This window comes from Fukomys damarensis, unplaced genomic scaffold (genome assembly GCF_012274545.1).
Source record: "Fukomys damarensis isolate Sample0158 unplaced genomic scaffold, DMR_v1.0_HiC HiC_scaffold_31, whole genome shotgun sequence".
NCBI lineage: Eukaryota > Metazoa > Chordata > Mammalia > Rodentia > Bathyergidae > Fukomys > Fukomys damarensis.
Genome location: NW_022900943.1, coordinates 4,543,475 through 4,563,036, shown reverse-complemented (window position 1 = coordinate 4,563,036; position 19,562 = coordinate 4,543,475). Strand labels below are relative to the sequence as shown.

General features: G+C 35.9%; 1 protein-coding gene across 13 annotated transcripts in view; it reads left to right on the top strand.

Annotated features, from left to right (window-relative positions):
- The window catches only part of Ccdc171 (coiled-coil domain containing 171), a 339,562-nt gene that overhangs the window by 67,664 nt on the left and 252,336 nt on the right, over positions 1-19,562 (top strand). For all 13 annotated transcript variants that reach the window (XR_781535.1, XR_781536.2, XR_781534.1 and 10 more), the window contains one exon: positions 10,423-10,525. Coding sequence is in view for 10 of the 13 variants with exons in the window: in XM_010630948.3 (XP_010629250.1) it covers positions 10,423-10,525 (103 nt within the window). In the remaining 3 variants the exon portion in view is untranslated. The remainder of the gene's footprint in view (positions 1-10,422; positions 10,526-19,562) is intronic.

Sequence of the window (19,562 nt, the reverse complement as noted above, 5' to 3'; positions counted from 1 at the left end):
TCTCTTTGTTGCTTTCAGAATAAAGTCCAGCTTGTTACATTATCTATTTCTTTGTCATTTTGGCTCCATGTTAACTTTTTTATCTGTTTCTTTTGCCTTTGCCTATTATTTGTCTTGAATTGGTTACATTTGAGTGCTCCTGGCTTTTTTTGTTTGTTTGTTTGTTTGTTTTTTTGAGGCAGGGTCTCACTGTATAGTTGAGACTGACCTGGAACTCACTATGTAGCCCAGGCTGGTCTCGAACTCAGTGATTCTCCTGCCTCAGCCTCCCAAGTGCTGGGATTACAGGTGTGCGCCACCACGCCCGGCCAGCTGCTCCTGGCTTTTTAAACACATACTTACATATCTTACATTTGTCTAGGTTGTAATTATTTTGACCCATATTCACTAAAATGCTCCTCTTTTCTTTTCCATTAACAAATTTCCATTTATCCTGTGATAGTCAGCTCTATTCATTTTATAATCTGAAGCTTTCCATAGTTCCATTTTTCATTACATTGCCAGCCACCTTCATTCAGAATTCTTATCTTCCTGAATTGTATTTTTAATACTTAGTTTAGCATCTTTATCATAATACTCACCAAACTCTGTGTATTTTCTCTCCCCAGAGAGTGTGAATGCATTGAAGTAAGCAATCGATATTACACACCTAGATTTCACTATAGTGCAGAATTTAGCTCAACAAACTTTTCCTGAATAGATTTCTTTGGTTGATGTAGAATACTCCTACTGTGCTATTTATTAGGAACCGCAACAGGGAGGATGTAAAGCTTATAGAAATACCTTATTACCTTGACCTGTTCTCTGCATGTATACCTTCCTCAGACTTTCCACTACTGTTAGTGATTTCAGTTTTTGAGGAAAATGAATATTATTTTTCTGTCTTAGGAAAGGTGGATAGTCAGGGTTATACTGTGATTTGATGGCCAAATATGTGCTGACCAGATAGAAAGGTAATTATGGGATTAAATTGAAACTCTACAGCATTTTCAAATGATTCCTTATTATACATAGTCTTCATCTCAAGATGTTCAGTGTGTTCTGATTTGGGATTAACATCATTGTTTACTTTGTGGTTCTTTTGTGATTTGAGTGTTTTGAATGTGGATTTTTAGAAAGGTAAGAGCTCTCTGTGTATACTGTAGTGTTCATTCACTGGTATGTGTTACCCCAAATTTATTAGGCTGTCCTCTCTCTTTTTATGTTTATTTTGCTGTGCTGGGGATTCAGCCCAGGGTCATGTGTGCACTAGGCACAGGCTGCAGCTCAAGCTCCTGTCCTACCTCTTAACTCCTAGTTCACGAGGAAGAATCAGTGGCAACGTAAAATGTGTCAAGGTCGTTGACCTGAGTACTGAATTTGGTCTGCTTGTTTATTAGGCTTTGTTCTTGATAGTGTGGAAAGCGACTCAAGAGTTATAACTGAGAGTGTAGGTAGTTAAGGTATCATCACCACTGTAGGTTGTGTTCATTCATCTAGAATTCCATTGAGTAGATACAAAATACAACAAGACTGGCGTAATTCACCATTGAACCTAGGGGTATTTTGTGTCCAAAAAAATCAACTTATGGCCAATAAATGGTTTATTTTTTTTTTTAGAGCTTAGTGGATGTCTAAAATAATGCAAGTTGTAGCTCACCAGCAACTTTTGTTTGCTTGGCACTCTTTCAATTAAGTGCTTTTGTTTTGATAACAGTTGTGAAAATTGTAGACTAATTAACTGTCTCTTCAAAATTTGATGGATTTCTAAAAGTAGTTACAGATCTTCCCTGCTGAAGAGTCAGTGGGATGTTAAAAAACTTTTCAGGTAACGACTAAGTAATGTATAGCTATGTGGTTCAGAGTAATCAATATGTGTCGCCTATCTTTCTGTTTACTCTTTTTCTTCCCTATTTGCTTTGTCTTGTACTGTTTTATATTTTATTCTTTTTTTTTTTTTTTTTTTTTTTTTTTTTTTTTTTTTTTTTTTTGTAGCGGGATTGAACTCAACAAGTCCTCATGCTTGCCAGGCAGGCGGCAGAACCAGTGAGCTAAATCTCTGGCCCTATACTTTATTCTTATTAAAGCTATTGTTCTTTATTTCTTTACTTGACTACAATATGCAATTAAAAACTATTTAATGAAAATACTATTAATTTAAATAATATGTTTTTCCTTTCATAAAATTACTACTTTTTCTAATTAATTTTTTCTATGTATTCCTTTTTTTGACACCCCCCCATACATTAGTGGCCTTTAGGGGGAAAAAGTTTTAAAATTTTCTGTTTTTGGTAGTATTGGGAATTGAATTTAGGCATTTTCTACCACTGGAAAAGCCCAGGCTTTTAAATTTTGAGACAGAATTTTGTTAGGTTACCCAGGCTTGCCTTAAACTTGCTATTCTCCTGCTTCCTAAGTAGTTTGCCTTATAGATTTGAGCCCCTGGACCCAGCTAAAAATTCTTAAAAATTTGGTGTGGTGGCATACACCTGTAATCCTAGCACTCTGGGAGGCTGAGGTAGAAGGAGTACAAGTTCAAGGCCAGCCTGGGAAACTTAGCAAGACCTTGTCCAAAAGCAAAAAACTTAAAAAAGGCTGGGGATTTAGTTCAGTGGTAGAGTTTGACTCCCTAGTACTCCCAAACAAACAGGCAAAACCCACCAACCCTTCAGCAGCAGCAGCAGCAGCAGCAGCAGCAGCAGCAGCAACCCATTTTAAATAAATATCTATCAAATTAAACATTTAAACCCATAGAAGTGTAATTTTTCTAGTGCTATAACCTTAAAGTCTGACTTGTGTTTTGAATTCATTTTTGTTGAGTGAAAAGAAATGACATGAGGAAGCTTTTACCTTTTGCTTTTTTAAAATTTTTTATATTTTGTAGATGAAATTGTTTTAATGCTATCCCATGATCCTGTGTACCCTAGTGTGTCTTTCAGTTATGTTTCTTTTGAGTAAGTAGTTTGAGTATTTTATATAATTTTTATAGGAAGCATAAATTACAGGTAATTTTTCTCTCTCTTTGAGCTAACAACTTGTTTTATAGTTTGGGTTGTGGTCAGGTCCATTTTTCAAGCTTGGGTTTTTATTTTCTCTGTTGCATTGGAAGAGAAAAAGCCATTTTCCTCCTGCATTTTCTGATGATAACAGGGTGGTAATAATAAGATTGATAGACTTCAGGCAAATTTGACTCTTAAAAAGTAATACTTGTATAATTAGGTACAGAATAGACTTTTCAGAGCTGGAAGGGCCTTTAGAGCCCATTTAGCTCAGGATACACAAACTCTTAATAAATCAATTGGAAAGTGACTGCTGCCTTGTTTTAGGAGATAGAATAGAGAACATAATTTTGGAAAAGTCCAAATTTGGTAAAGAAATCCTTTGGGGATCCTTTAAGAAATCCTTTGTGACATACAAACCCAGTTGACTTTGGTTATAATAAAATTTTTCCTGTTCAATGTCTGGATTTAAATGATATGATTAGTAAATTAATTATTATCTTTAATGTTATAGAATTAATGGAATTCCAACCTAGAACACCTAACAACTTAACAAAATTAGTTTTATTTTCACATGAACGAGAATACAGAGCACAAAATGACAGAATTTTGACTTTAAAAGGTTTCAACTAAAAATTGAGCTTTTAATTTCAAAATCTATGAATTTGATGATGATTTGATCAGCTGCTAAAGAAAACTGAATTTCTAGTTTATGTTGCTTAGTGATCAGGCTTATGAAAGCCCATGTGAGGTTCATTGGGTTTAGGTGGGTCTTTTGGACATAATTGTGAGTTTTGATGTCTGCTTCTTTTGAAGCAGGGGGAGCTTTCATTTTCAAAATGGTATTATTAGGACTTGCTTTGTGCTCTCTTCAATGAAATTTTCTTAAGTCTATCATTTTCTGAGATTTGTTTTTCTGCCACTCAATAATATTTAGTTAGAGCTCTAAGAGAGACCATATATTGGAAAGGGAATTCTAGTCCTCAGGAGGTTTTGCTCAAAGAATGTTTTATTCTCTAAAGAACTTCTGATTGAAAATGGTCAAGTGTATATTTTTTCCTATACTTTTGGGGCTTAACTGATTATATAATAATAATGGTTGCTAGTATTAGGATTTCAAAAACTGCTTTGATTGTTATACTTTGTGGTGAAGTTAATGTTTCTGGATAATAATTTTGCTTCAAATGACCTTTTACATTTGCATTAGGACATGTTTGTGATTTTGTAGATTGTGTTCCAAACTAATGGGCGAATAAATGTCCTATTCTGGATTTTTGCTAAAAAATTGTTTATTCTTGTGTGTCCCTAAGAATAGTATTTATATTCACAGATCAGCATTGTTTTTGCTGATATAAACATTACTTTCAGTCTCTCTTAATGGCTCTTAAAATTTAATACTATTAAATAGCATCAATCAAGTTTGTGTCTTTATGTAGTTAAGTGTTCATTGTATGGAGTTGGCTTTCTAAATTTATGATGTGGGCTTAAAGCTTTTTTATTTAAGCTTTTTGAAATTTATTTCTTTATAAATTAGTAAATTTTGGAGGATTTTTTTGGAGAAGAATAAAATGGCTGTGTGTGTGTGTATGTGTGTTTATGTGTTAAGACTGATACTCAGATTGGAGGGTAGCATGTACTGAAAAATGAACAAATTGTTGAAGCCAAGCGAGGGAGGGTGGTGCTTCATTATGTGAAAAGATCTAGTGTAGGATCATACAGTGTTTATGCACATGGAAGCAGTATAGGGAAGCAAGGAGAGCGAGAACTAAGATATCCTAGCTGTCACTGTTATGATCAAGGAATGGCCGCACATGGTGATGATTATGAAAACTAACTTGACCAAATATAGGTCAGCTCAGCAAGCTCTCCTGTAGCCCCTCAAATGCTGTGAGCATGTAATGGTAACTAGGTGCAAGGCATGTTGAAAAGGTCAGCTATGGGGCAAGAGTATGTGATGTTGTTTATAGGTTCTGATAGTTTTTACTTAGAATTTCCTCATAATGGCTTAACATATATCCAAATTAAAAACTTGAATGCTTACTTGAATTAAAAAATGTCCAGAAAAATATAAGCTTAATGTGTAACTTTTTTAAAAGTTCAGTCAATTTAAAGTGCAAATCTCTTTTAAATTCTGCTGGCTTAATAAAAATTAAAACATGAAAGAATAGCATGTTATATTAACATATTAATATGCTTAACAGCATGAGAGATGTATTAGACCAAGATGGAAATAAAAGTAGTTTTTTGGTCATCTCAGTTTTCTGTCAGTCAAGGTTTTTGACCTATCTTTTAATACTTGGATGTTGTTAGTCTTCTGTCTACACAGTGGTTGTGGATTTATCACAGCATCTAAAGTAGTCCTAGCTTCAGGATGAGTGATCAGTAAGTGTTCATCTAAACATCATCTTGTTAGTTTACATAGCATCAAGGGACTTATTTGCAAGTTAACTCTTTATGGAAATTATGTTCAAGGCAAAAAAGTCCTTTTAGCCTACAGTTCTGTCTTTTACATTTCTAAGGATCTTTAGAATTGTAGAATTTCTTGAATTAGCAATTTAACTTTTATTTTATCTTTGATTGGAATGTTTTCTGTACAGTGTTTTATTTAACTGATAGACTCTTTTTTCATTGTGGAATTCATTGCACATTAAATGGCTATTAAGAGAACTCACAGGTTTGGAAATAATTGAAATATAAGCACAATATAGCACTGAAAAATAACTTAAAAACTTCTGTATGAGTGAAAAGTGAAAGCTTCATTTGTAAATTCAGAAGAATTTAGAAAATTTGTCAAATATAAAGCTGGATATGGTGAGACACACTTGTAATCCCAGCACTTGGGAGGCTGAGGCAGGAGTTTGAACCCATGAGTTTGAGGCCAGCCTGAGCTACATGTGAGTCAGAACCACCCTGAATTATAGATTGAGACCCTGTCTCAAAAGACAAAACAGACAGGCTGGGGATTTAGCTCAGTGGTTCCGAGTTAGCACAAGGACCTGAGTTCAATCCCCGGTACTAAACAAACAAAAACAAACAACGAGATGGTGTCACATACTTGTTATCCCAATACTCTGGGAGGCTGAAGTAGGAGCTTCCAAGTCTGAGCCTAGCCTAGGCAATTTAGGGACTTAGATTCTGTCTCATAATAAAGATATAATTTTAAAAAGGCCTGGAATGTAGTTCAGTGTGAAGGTCTTGGCTTTAATTCCCATGCTGGAAAAAAAGTCAACTATGGATGTAATTATTAAATACAAACTAAATACATAATTATTAAGTCCAACCAAAATTACTATTCTTTATACTAGACTGCTAGCTGATATCTCTGCAGAATGATGAGAAAACTGTAATATCATTAGTTAAAAATGTAAGAGTGCTTTTCAGGCATAGTTAGATTAAATAATTTGATTTAAATTTTAATGGTTTTGAAATTTAAGCTCATATTTCAGTCAAAATTGAGCTCTTGAAAGAGAATTATTGCTCAAATAGGAATTTAATTGAAATTTAAAGCTTACTCCCCAAGTGCACAGTTTGTCTGCTTTCTACATTTACGCTGCTGTAAACTTTTATTCATTGATTTGAGGGGACTTAGTCTCAGTTAGCATGTCATAGCAGAACGAACATACATTTTGAAGATAGTTTGAACTGGTTTTTAATCCCAGCCCTATCTCATAATTATTTGAGCTTTAGTGATATTATTCCTCTGAATCTGTTTGCTCATTTGCTAACGGTTTTTATTGATGCAGTGACTTCGAAGTTTTAAGTATAGCATATATATCAAAATAACAGAATGGAAAAAATGGACATGCGTACAACAAACAAAAAGAAGGTAGCAAAGCAAGCAAGGGTTGACCACAGTTCTTTCTGTCCCTTTTATCTTATCCAGGCTACTTGGGGCAGGCAGCACTCACACCCTTAATCCTAGTGCCCTTGATCCTAGCATTGCACCATGTGTCAAATCCAGCATCACAAACTGTAGATCCAGCCACCTCTGAAAAGCTCCCTTACGACTGTATGAGGCTTAGGGGGAGATCGAGACACAAGTCATAACTTCCATTTTGAGTAGTTGGGAGAACAAGTCAGAAGAATATCAGCAAACAAATAGAAGATTTAATAATACTATAAACAAACTAGACCTTACAGATAGCTATAGAACACCATACGCAGTAGCAGAGTATGCATTTTTTCTCAAGAGCATATGAAATATTTCTTATGGATAGACATTCTAGGCTGTAAAGTAAGCTTCAATACATTTAAAAGAAGTGAAGTTATGCAAAGTATCTTCTATGACCATAGTGGAATTAAATTGGCAATCAGTAGGCAAAATTAAAAAAATGTGAATATTAGTAAATATACTTCCAAATAGCCAATTGGTTCAAAAGAAATTATAAAGGAATTAGAAAACACTGAGATGAATGAAAATGAGAACAGAGCACACCAAACTTTATGAGATGCAACTAATAACAGTGGTTAATAGGGAAATTGATAGCTATAATCAGTCACTTACATTTAAGAAAAAAATACCTTCAAATTAATAACCTAACACTTCATCTTCAGGAACTTGCAAAAAATCACCCTAAACCCCAAATAAATCAATTAAAAAAAACAATAAAGACTAAACAGGAAGCTGAGATGGTGGACAAGCACTCTGAGAGGCTGAAGTAGGAGGACCTCAAGTTTGAGCCGGCCTTGGTGATTTAGCAAAATCCCTGTCACCAGCCATCCAGCAAACCAACCAAAGAACAACAGCAGAAGAAATAGAGAATTAAAAAGAGGAGAGAATAATCTTACTCTCTAATAAAATTAGGAAATCAATGAAACCAAAACTTAGTTTATGGAAAGATAACTACATTGATAATACTTAGGTAGACTAATCAAGAAAAAGAGAGAATTCAAATGACTGAAATCATGAATGGAAGATGGACTATAACTTCTGACTATACAGAATCGTATGATAATGCTGTGGATAATTGTATGCCAACAGATTAGATTATTTAGATGAAATGGACAAATTTCTAAAAAGATAAACTATCAAAATGAATTAAGAAGAAATAAAATATCAAGTAAAGACACCGAATTAGAAAGTGTAGGCCTACGTTGCTTCATGATGTGTTCTACTTGCTATTTAAGAAAAGTTGACAAGAATTTTTCACAAATTCCTTCAAAAAAGAAGAGAAGATAACACTTCACATTTCATTCTGTAATGTTGTTAGTATGACCCTGACTCCAAAACCAAAGACACGTCTGTGTTGGTGGTATAACGGTAAGCATAGCTGCCTTCCAAGACCCAAGACGCTACAAAAACAAACAAAACAAAAACAAAAGCAAAACCCCAAAACAAAACAAACAAAAAACCTCAAACTGCAGACCAGTGTATCCCTTTTGAATACAGATGTGAAACTTCTTGACATACTAGCAAAATGTATTTTTAGTAAGATATAAAAACATACTCAGGTAGAATTTATCCCAGTGATGTAAGCCTGCCATAATGACAATATAATTTAGAGATCTTTCCATATCAGTGCATGACAGAGAGCTTCTTCCAGCCTGTTGGTGGCACCAGCCTGTAATTCCATCTACTCAGGAGGCTGAGGAAGGAAGATAGCAAATTTGAGGCAGTGTAATGAGACCCTGTCTCCAAATAAAAAAGAAAAAAAGGCTGGGATGTAGCTCAGTCAATCCAAAATAACAAAATGACATAGCAAAACAACATACCCACAACCCAGAGCTTCCTTTTCCCATTTAAAGTCTGTGTGTTGACGAATCCTAATTAGTTTAATAGTCTTCAGTTGATAATGTGTGCTTTTACTCATAATTTTAGCTACCTGGATTGTGTAGGTATTAGTTATACACTAGTGAGGATAAAATCTTTTCCTCCTCTCAGGGAGCTTAGTTTCTTTGAAGTAGATGCAGTGATGAAAGATCTCAAAAGGAGAGTGAGTGAAGGAATTTATTATCATTAGGGATGTGAAGGTTTAGTACCATCTGTGCTTTCAGGTATCCACTGAGGATCTTGGCGCTTTTCTGTGTGGATCAGGGGCACTGCTGGTATTTAAAGGATGCGGTTTTATAGCATCTTTCTCCCATTTCATGTGTATCTGTAAGCTGATCTATCTCCTCTGCTTTTAAATAAGCTTAGGTTTCTCACGTATTAAAAATCCAGCTTTTTCTGACCTCTCTCTCTTTTTCCAACTACTCCCCCTTTATCTCTTCTTCCCTTCTTACCAAGCAAAGATCGCCTGAATTTTAGGTTTCCATTTGCTCATCTTTCACTTGGTTTGGGAGAAGAAAGGGCTTACTACTACTACAGCGAAGCATCTCATCAGAATTAACAGCGGCTTCCATGCCCGGCGAGCACTTTAGTAATGATTTTTCCCACTCTTTCTGTGACTCTTTCTGTGACTATACCCAACAGCTCTCTGCTTAAAGTGTTCTCATATCAGCTTTTCATTACATCATACTCATCTGTTTTTCTCCTTTGTTTGGGTCTTGTGATTTCTTAGACTCTTTTCTGTTCCTTCCTAAAGAGATTTAGGCAGTATCTGTAGATCATTCCTGCCTGACTTTTCTTCTGGGTTTGCAGCAGTATGTTCAGCTACCTGCCATATTTTCCTATTTTGTTATTTTCTCTTTCTAGTATTTATTTAGGATCTGATATTTATCAGATGTTGTGCCTGTCCTAGTAATATCTTATGCATCTTCAGTGGAATATGATCAAAATAGAATTCATGATTCATATCTCCTGCTAAAAATAAGCAAGTGAAATAAAATAACAAAATAAGACTTTCTGTACCTCTGTTTGCTGAAATCTACCTATTTCCTTTAGTTTGAAGCCATGAGATGACTCTTGACTCTTGGGGGAAAGACACTCTGAAGGTAGAAGGGCCACAGCCTTGATAACACTGCATTGAGTCACACTACATTAACTAGATTTGAGTGGATTGGATGCTGACAGTTAATGTAGTGTGACTCAGTGCAGTGTTATCAAGGTTGTGGCCCTTCTACTTTCATAGTGTTTTTCCCCCTTCTCACTGCTGATGCCTGAGACTGAACTACCATCCCTTGACTTCTGCACTTGCTTCTAATTGGTCCTAACTGTATTCACTTTGGGCTGCCATCTGGCCATTTGCCACATGACTGCAAGCATGAGTTTTAAAAGTGTTCCTAAATTCATCTGTCTGTTTTCTCATCTGAAAAATTCTTGTCTTTTTATCAGAGTTACTGTGTAGAATACTTAGAATAGTGTGAGGCACTTCATCCTTCGTAAGTTACATCCCAGTGTTACATTAAGCCAAGTAAAAGGTATGATTAAGGCAGAGGATTTATCAATGGTAGATTTGAATGGAGTAATGTCTCATTTATATTTAATTGTGCATTATATGTTTACACTAAAATCTTCAGCCTTTATAATATGTGACCTTCATATGTGTAATTTTTTTTCTTAAAGGCTAAGAAGCACCAGGCCTTCCTAGTAGAGACATGTGAAAATAATGTGAAAGAATTAGAATCGATCTTGGACGGCTTTACTGTGTCGGGCCAGTGGACATCAGGTTAGTTGAAGGTATAAAATGACAGATGCATCTGTCAGTGTTCCAAAGTCACTACATTTTGGGAATTCTGCAGATGCCTCTTCTAGTCCCTCATCTCAACATGTTTTGATTTGATGACATGATAAGAGCAGATCTCACAGCAGTCAATTGGCCTAGCTGGCTGAGAAAGGGTGACGGAGTGTGGACCTGCTGTTGTCTCCCAGAACTTGATTTACAAGTGTTGGGTTTGTGTGATTGGACAGACAAGGGCTCACTTGCTGTGTTCTGAATCCAACTGAGAAAAAAGTCTTTACAGTATACCTGCAAGGGGAACAGATGTTTCCATCAAACTGAGCCAAATTCTGAGGCAACCTTCAGCAACTTAAAGGTCATGCATTCAAAAGGTTATGTAGGACAGAGACTGTAACACACTACATATTCTATACTTTTGCTTTTTAAGCTGGTTTTCACCTACATTTCCTGCTACAATCTAAATATACAGAATCTAGTTAAGAGTTCTTAAATAAAATATTCTGGCTTTTATATGATTATGAACTATATAAATCATATTAGGTGGAAATATTTTGGGATTGAGCAAAAACAGTTGGCAAATGAATTATGTTTTCTGTTTCTATTTTCATATGTTTTGATGCCATTATATGCTACAGTAGCTTTGACTTACAAATTTTTCCTTTTTTACCTCAGATTTCTTGTGCCATACTGTTAGCCTTGGATCTATAGATTTCTCACTTGGTGAACTAGTAGAAATTGACTGTGCTTTGCTATTTTTGGTTTTAGTCTGCTTTTATTTTTCATATGTTTTTAGCTGTAATTTTTTCAGTTAATGTGTAACTTTCTGTGTTTTTATTTAAATATTTCTCTAAGGCATTAGTGTTTTATAGTTTGTTACTATGGAAAAATCAAATACATAAAGTGACAAAAATATACATACCTAGTTTTCAATTACTTTTTATGTATTTATTTATTATTTTATTTTATTTTTGGTACCAGGAACTTGGGACCTTGGGCTTGCAAGGCAAGTGGTGGCACCACTGAGCTAAATCCCAGGCCCTTTTGTTTATTTATTTTTTTGTGATGGAGTTTTGCTCTGTAGCCTAGGCTGGCTTGTAACATTCCTGCCTCTCTTCTCCTTCCCAAGTAGCTGGGATCCTAGGTATGTGCCATCATACCTAGCTTTTGACTGTGTTATATAACTTTGGAGGAGAACTTTTTGAATTTATACTCTTTAACATTGAAATATATTGGTGTTTAAATTTTAAAATCAAATAATTGATAGCAAGGTCATTCAGAAGTTAGTACACATCTTTTAGAAAAATAATTGTCTGTTACTGAAGTTTTTCTTTTATTATCTTTTTGTAACCATCCTTTGTAACGTCCTAGTTTCTTATGTACATGGGCACCCTACATATTACAGAGAATATGTTTTTGGAAATGGTGCGTGCACTGAGTTATGGTTTTTTGGATTGTTAGAGAGGAGTCCTTTCTACTTTTGTGCTGGTTACTCTTACCCTCCTAGAACCAGTCTCCTCTGATGTCTGTTGTGCCTTGACCTTGTGAGTCTGTTGTTGATAGATCTAGGCTCCTTGGCCCCAGGTTTCTGATTGAGTTTGGACACTCAGTGCATTCGTAGGAAATTAAAATGGTGGGAGAAGAAAGAAAATAGGATATTTATTTCCTGTGGTCCTTGTGTGCCAGTACATTCCTGGAAGTGACTTCAGTTTTTGGTAGCTGCAGCTTCTATCAGGTAGGCCTTCTTTCATAGATCTGGCGCGCATTAGACTGTGGTACAACATTCCTTTCTCTTGACACTTCAGGCTTACCCATGGTATTTGTTTTATACTCTTGCCTGTTTGTCATCTGACTGATTGCTAAACTAGCCACATTTTTGTAAATAGTCTATTCCTCTTTCTTTTCATGAACTGTTCTGAGTGTATTGTCCTGCTGATTGACATACGTGCTTGGGACCTGATTTCATTCCTACTTTTGCTTCTTCTCCTCCACCTCCTTTTTCTCCTCTTCCTCCTCCTCCTTTTCTTTTCATGGTTCTGGAAATAGAACCTAAGGAGTTGCAAACATAACTTAGGCAAGTACTCTATCACTAAACTAAATCCCTAGCCCTCCTACTCTTGCTTCCATGAGTAGATTTATATCACTAGAACAGACCCTTTCTGCCTACTTGAGCTCAGGTTGAATTCTTGCTATTTAATCAAGAGGAATATAACATATATTCTAGTAATATTTTATTGAAAAACCTGATTAAAAATTGTCCTATACTAATTCAGGGATATATGTCTAACATACATAAAACATATATATCATGGTATATATGTATTTGGAGAGAAAGTCTACTTCAGATGAAACATTCTCATTTTGTGATGAGAGAATATGTAACACAATTAATTTAGCTATGAGTTTTTCTAGAAGTCCTCTGCTTTGTAGTTAAGGCAAATAGGTAATGGTTCTTTAACCACTTTTATTACCTCTGCATAATCTTTGAAATCAATGTATATCTCTGCATCTATCCACTATTTCAAGAAAAGTAATTCATGTTTGAAATTTAGAACAGGTACAGATTTCTTTTTTCTGGACTTCTTGTTTAAAATGCAATGAATGAAAATTATTTTTTGAAATTAATCTTAGTCCAGAGTTGACAGTAGTTGCCAGGTATTCTGTTTATCTGTCCTCAGATTTTTTGGTCTGCTAGAATAAGAGATTTTCTGAAGTAAGTGTATCACATCAGCTTATCTTCAGGTAGCATTCGAGCAGAGTTACAGCTAGTCCAGAATACTGAGGATTTCATTTACTTAGAAGATTTAAGTAGACCTCCTCATTTGTGATCAGCATGCTAGTTTATATATCATTTCCTAATGCCTCCAACAGTTCTGCTTTTGATATTATTAACTAGTCTCTCTGCTTCCTTCTTTGCTCTTTTTTAAGTCAGCTTTCTTGTTTTAATTTACATTTAATGATGCTGACGATCAAACCCAGGCCTTACGCTTGCTAGCAGGTGCTCTACCACTGAGCTATACCCCACCCTTGAAGTCTGCCTTCTTTATGATTAGCAGAGTGATCACTTAAAAGCCGGTGTTATTTTCAGTTCTAAAGTAAGTCCTAGGGGCCTAATCTGTAGCATTGTAATAATAGTTAATAACATTGTATTGTGTACTTGAAATTTACCAGGAGAGTAGATCTTAAGGGTCCTTAACCTTCCCCCCCAGATTACGATTGTCAATCTTTATGTATTAACTTGATTGTGATAAACATTTCTGCCTCTATAAAATATCCCAGAGAACATTTTGAAAATATATACAATTTGTCAATTATACTTCAGCAAAGCCAGAAGAAAATAACAAAAATCTGTTAGAGTATGTCTTTCCTTTGATCTAAACTTTCAGGGCTTTGCATTCCACTTGGAAGCCAGTTGCTAGCAGTAGCTTACAGTACCCCTTGTGGTTTGGCCTGTGGTCATTACTGCTTGGGCTCACTTCTGCTAATCTCCCATTCTTCAGTGGTCTTGGGCCACTCTGGCCACCTGCCAGTTTTGTAACATGCCAGGTATCATAATCTTGCCTCGTGGGACTTTGTTATGGCCATTCCTTCTATAGAGAAAGTTTTTTTCTTTTAAAGCCAGTATATCTTCATAGTTTTCCTTATTATCTTTCTCAAGTGTGTGCTCAAATCTCACCTTCTCCATGAACATTACCCTCTGTATAGTCCCATGTCTTTTGCCTCACTACCTCTCTCCTTTTCCTACTCTACTTTTTTCTCCAGAACACTTCAGTGCTTTCAAATATACTATATAGTGAATTTTTTAATATCTAAGCTCCACGAGTGTAAGGCTGTATATGTCTTTTTTTAGTCATTGGTGTATTTTAAGCTACTAGAACAATAGTTGGCACAAATTAGTCATTTGAAAATGTTTGTTGACTACGGATGAATAAAAGCATAATGAATATTAGGTTGTTTATTTTACAATTTATTTTTTGAGATTATAAAGGTAGTCATGGAGTTTCTAAATTATAGCAGCTCTTAGATAGTTTTTGATAAGGAGTCATCAGGAAGATTAACCTTTAGTGGAATGATGTACAGTTTTTTGTGCAGCAGAAAAACCTCCCCTTGATTGTTTACTATCATTACACAAGACAGCCTCAGCTAACTTGATCAGGGACATTTATTTACTATTTTGATTTGTACTTTCCATTAAAATTGAAACACTACAGCTATATATATATACATATATATATATTACATATTTATATATAACACATGTATATATAATATACATGTATATGTTTTATATATATGTATATATATGAATTTGTGTAATGTAATTCTTATAAGATGTGCATGGGGAAATCCTTTTCCACTTTGAACCCATGTAATCTTTCTTTCTCAAGTGTTTCTTTTAATACACTTTCTTCTGTGCTTGAAGGTATTAGCAAATATCAGGAATGCAACTTTATTCATTAGGTTTTCATGAAAGAAAGTTTTCTTTATGGCCCTATCGTGAATCTTCCTCAGAGTGAGTGACTTTCGTGTAGACTATAGACCAAGACTCTAACCATCTTCAACTTTTCCTTCCTTGAGAGAATCAAGAGAGGAGCTGAGGAAGGGAGATCTAGAAGAGGAAGTGGGAAGTTTTAGAGAAAAATGACTAATCAGCCGTATGTAAGTACTGGCATGGATGGAAAAGCCTGAGTTAAAGCAAATATAGGTGATATAGTCTTCCTGCCAGGAAAGGAGAGCTGCTGAAGAAAACTATGGGCAACATTGTATTGGCACAAAAATAGGAACATGAAATAGAATGGATAACCCAGAAAAAAATCCATACAACTATAGCCATCTAGTTTTTGACAAAGGAGCCAAAAACAATTTGGAGAAGAGACAACCTCTTTAATAATACAGCCTTTTTTTTTTTTTGGTACCAGGGATTGAACTCAGGTCCTTGCGCTTGCAAGGCAGGCCACTGAACCACTGAGCTAAATCCCCAGCCCTAACAATACAGCCTTTTAAAGGAAGACTAGATACACACATATGCAAGATAGAAACTAAGTTTCTCTCACTCTGTACAAAAGTTAATTCAGAATGGTTCAGAGACCTAGGTCAGAAACTTCTAGAAGAAAACATAGGGGAAACACTTGAAGCTTTAGGAAAAAGAAAAGACATCCTGAATAAGGACTCCAGTAGCTCAAAAATCAACAAGTTAAAAAAAAAATCTCTTCACAGGAGGGAAATAACTAACAAAATGAAAAACAGCCTGTAGGATGGAGAAAATCCGCTTTTTAGTGGAGGAAATTAAGCATTGCTATAAGTATCAGAGTGATGGATATGTTAACCAGCCTGATTGTAGTAATCAGTTGACAGTATATCTCAAAACACGATGTTGTACACCTTAAATATATATGATTTTACTTATCAATTAATAAAAAGAAAAAAGGAAACTGTGAAAGGCTGCTGATGGTAGGCCTGAGGTCACTGTTTATGAGCAGGGCTAATGGAAGGTAAGCTGGATGTACAGTGGGCAGAATGAGGGTAACGAAACCCTGCTGGGCTCTACCCTTGTCCCTCAGTGTGGAGAGGGTGGAGATGAGCTGGAATCAATCAGCACTTCCGTATTTGTCTTGCATTGCATATAGTTGCAGTCATTTCTAGAAAGTTATGGTTACTATTTGACTTCTTTTCAGTATTGTTCCAACTTTTATTCTGACCAGCTGTGACTTGGAATCATATAACCATACAGGGAAGAGGATGCTGTGAAATAGTTTCATTTTAAGGAAGTTCATGTTAGTATCACTACAGAACAAGAATAGGGCCAACGCGAATCTGCACTACTTGCTCACACAGCTTACTTTTGTCTTCAGGACATGGTTGAACTCAGTGTTGTATAGATACTGCTTGTATTTTGATGATAGTGTGCTGTTGAGTATGCACAAATTTTTGGGTTGGTAGGTCAGCCACTAACTATTTTATAGTAGGCCACCTCAGCACATGGAAAATCAGTGGCCATGGATTCAGTATCTGCTGAGGACCAGTAATGAATCCAAAGACAGTTTTTTTTTTTTTTTTTGGTTGGTACTGGGAATCAAACTCAGGACTTTTTGCTTGTGAGGCAGGCAGTGGCACCACTGAGCTAAATCCCTGGCCCTCCAAAGACAATTTTAAAGAGGAGAATAGTTAACTTTAGAGAATGGTTTACTTGGCTCCAAAATTCTAAAAGTTTACACTATTCTCTGTTCACCAGATCCAGTCAAAATGATATTATTGACTTGGTAGAGAACTAAGTAGTGTGTGGTATTTTCTGGAATGCAGGTTGATCAGGAGTTTTACAGACTAAATGATGAAAAGGGCTAGAGGTGATGTGTCTTTGAAGTAGGGCAGGAAAGAATGCATATTGTTGACTCTGCTCCCTGAAAGAAATGTGGTGGTCTTTAGTAAAATAATAAAACAGATGGCTTCATTCCAATTACCAGGAATTGTGTGTATTTGCTCTAATAATGAAACTACATTTTTAATTGCAGTTGCAACTGGGAGTCACTTGTGAGTATGCTTACAGTAATTCACTGCTTTCCCAAGGTCCATGTGTATTCTGTACAGGTTCACATAAGCCAGGTGAATGCTTATATAATTGGAATTTCCAAGTCCACAGAAGGCATTAATTTTTATAATTTCTCTGGAAATGTAAATTACATTTAATTTACTATTTTGGTATGTAAAAGTTATAGTAACTTTCATTTGTTTTTCACTTGGTTTTCCTTTCTCCAATTCCTCAGTCCTATGTCCAAAATGGACATATGCGGGTTGCTGCTTTTGTCCCTCACATACCTCTCTGTGGTGTTGAAGATTAAAAACCCAAGGCCTGTACATTCTGGGCAAGCGCTTTACCATTTAGTTACATGTCTAGCTCTGTGGAAATAACTGTGAAGTGGTTTCTGGTACTCACTATCTCAGGACACGAGCAAAAGATAGTCTTTTTATCTCTTTCTGCCTGAGTGTAACACATGGCCTCTAGTCAAGTTGCCAGTGAAGTCATTGTTCCCACTTGAAACCTCCTGAGCCTGGCTTTCACTGTTGGCATTTCTATCAGCAGTCTGGTCTTTTGAGCGCTGACCAGAGTCACCTAACAGCTTTGCTCATAGAACTTGAGGCTTTTCAGGGCCTGCTTCTCCAAACTTCCTGTGAGCCTTATTCCAAGGTCAGGTATAGTCACAGCAATGACCCTGCTTCTGTGGTGCAGTTTTCTGTATTCATCAGCTTTCCTGTTGCTGAAACATAGTACCTGATGCCCACAGCTTACAGAAGGAGAGGTTTGATTTGGCTCATGGTTTCAGGGGATTCATTCCATGGTTGGCTGGCTTCAAGGCAAGAACTTTATGTCAAAAAATCAAGGTGGAGTAAAGCTGCTTAGTTCATGGCAGCTGGGAAGTAGAGTAGGGGAACAGTGCCAGAGAGGACTATGTATCAGGGTTACATCTCCATGATCCATCCATACACACCCAGAAGTATGCTTTACTAATCCCGGGCCAGTTATGTTGACCCAATTAAGGTTAACTATCATAGCATCTTAGGTCTCCCTGATTTAGTGTCATTTCAGATCCAGTGTCCAGTTATCCCTGATGAAGTGTGGTCAGTTCCTCTCCTGCATTGTATACTCAGTTTTGCAAATTGTTGCAAGTTTTCTTGAGAAGGTTAGGAGGAAGATTTATACTATAACTTTTTAGCAATAAGTCAGAATTCCTAATGGAACTCTTCCTCTTTGTTCAAAGAGTCCTGGGTCTGCAAACTTGCTCAAGTATGAGAAGTGTGGGCCAGTAATCTCCTTTGTGTTGATTTAAGTCATATTTCTCGTAATTAGACCCAGACTTTCTGCTTACAGAAATCAGATCAGACTTAATCTAATTTTAGTTCTAGGAATACCATGATCAGTTAGCCAGGGCTAGCATTCTTCATGGGTCCAATCTTTTTTGTGTATTGCTTTGACTAATACCTGTTACGCTAACCATGTCCACTTTGTTGCTGGGTTTTAAGTGTTATCACTTGGCCTGTATTGCCCCAGGTCCCACCGCTCTCAGTGAGTTCACAGAACCTAGTTTGATAGCACCATTTCTTACTGTTAATCTTGGCTTTCCAGCCACACAAAGCTCAGGGAGGCTTTGGTTTCTTTCACCAGTATATTTTGCAAGCCTTAGTAAAGGAAGTATTTTCTGGGCTTTCCCAAGGGATGCAGGGAGCAGATGAGGAGGACTTATATAATAAATACTTTCCATGTATTAGAAAACTTATGAGCCATTTTCTTTAAACCCTCCAGAATGAACACCAATGTTTGCAAGACAACAAAGATCTTTATTATGACCTCAGTGATTAAGATGAGTTAATACACAGAATTTGAATTTGAAAAATATAATTGCCAGCAAAATGTTTATATTTATAGCTTTTAGAATAAAAAGAAATTTTCGTAGTTTTCAATACATTATATAATAAATGCTTATTTTTTTGTCAGGTGAAAATAATCATTTGAATGTTGTTTTCTGTTTTCTAAGATATGATTAAAAAATAAACATTAAATGGGCTGGAGAGGTAGCTCAGTGGTGCCACACTGCCTGGCAAGCGCAAGGTACTGAGTTTGATCTCCAGTACCCCTCCCACACACACCAAAAAACATTAAACAACAAATCTCCTCAGCCCTTTATTTTTTATTTTGAGACAAGGTCTTGCAAAGCTGCACAGGCTAGTCTGGAACTCAGGATCCTCCTGCGTCAGCCTCCTAGCTAACTAGAATTATATATACTGTGTAGGCCTGACATGTCTTTTCTTCATTTGGAATTTGACTTTTGAAAAGCCAGCTATTACTACTGTTAAATATTTTTCTAAAGCTGTACTTAGTGAATTTTTAAACCTTTTTCTATAGGATAATTTTAATAGTCTGTTGTGTTTGGGCTATAGTGCACTGATTAAAATATCATTAGGTTAAGTCAAAATAGGCAATAAGGTTCTTGTTTCTGAGAGAACTTTTCTTTCTTTCTGTTTTTTTTTTTTTTTT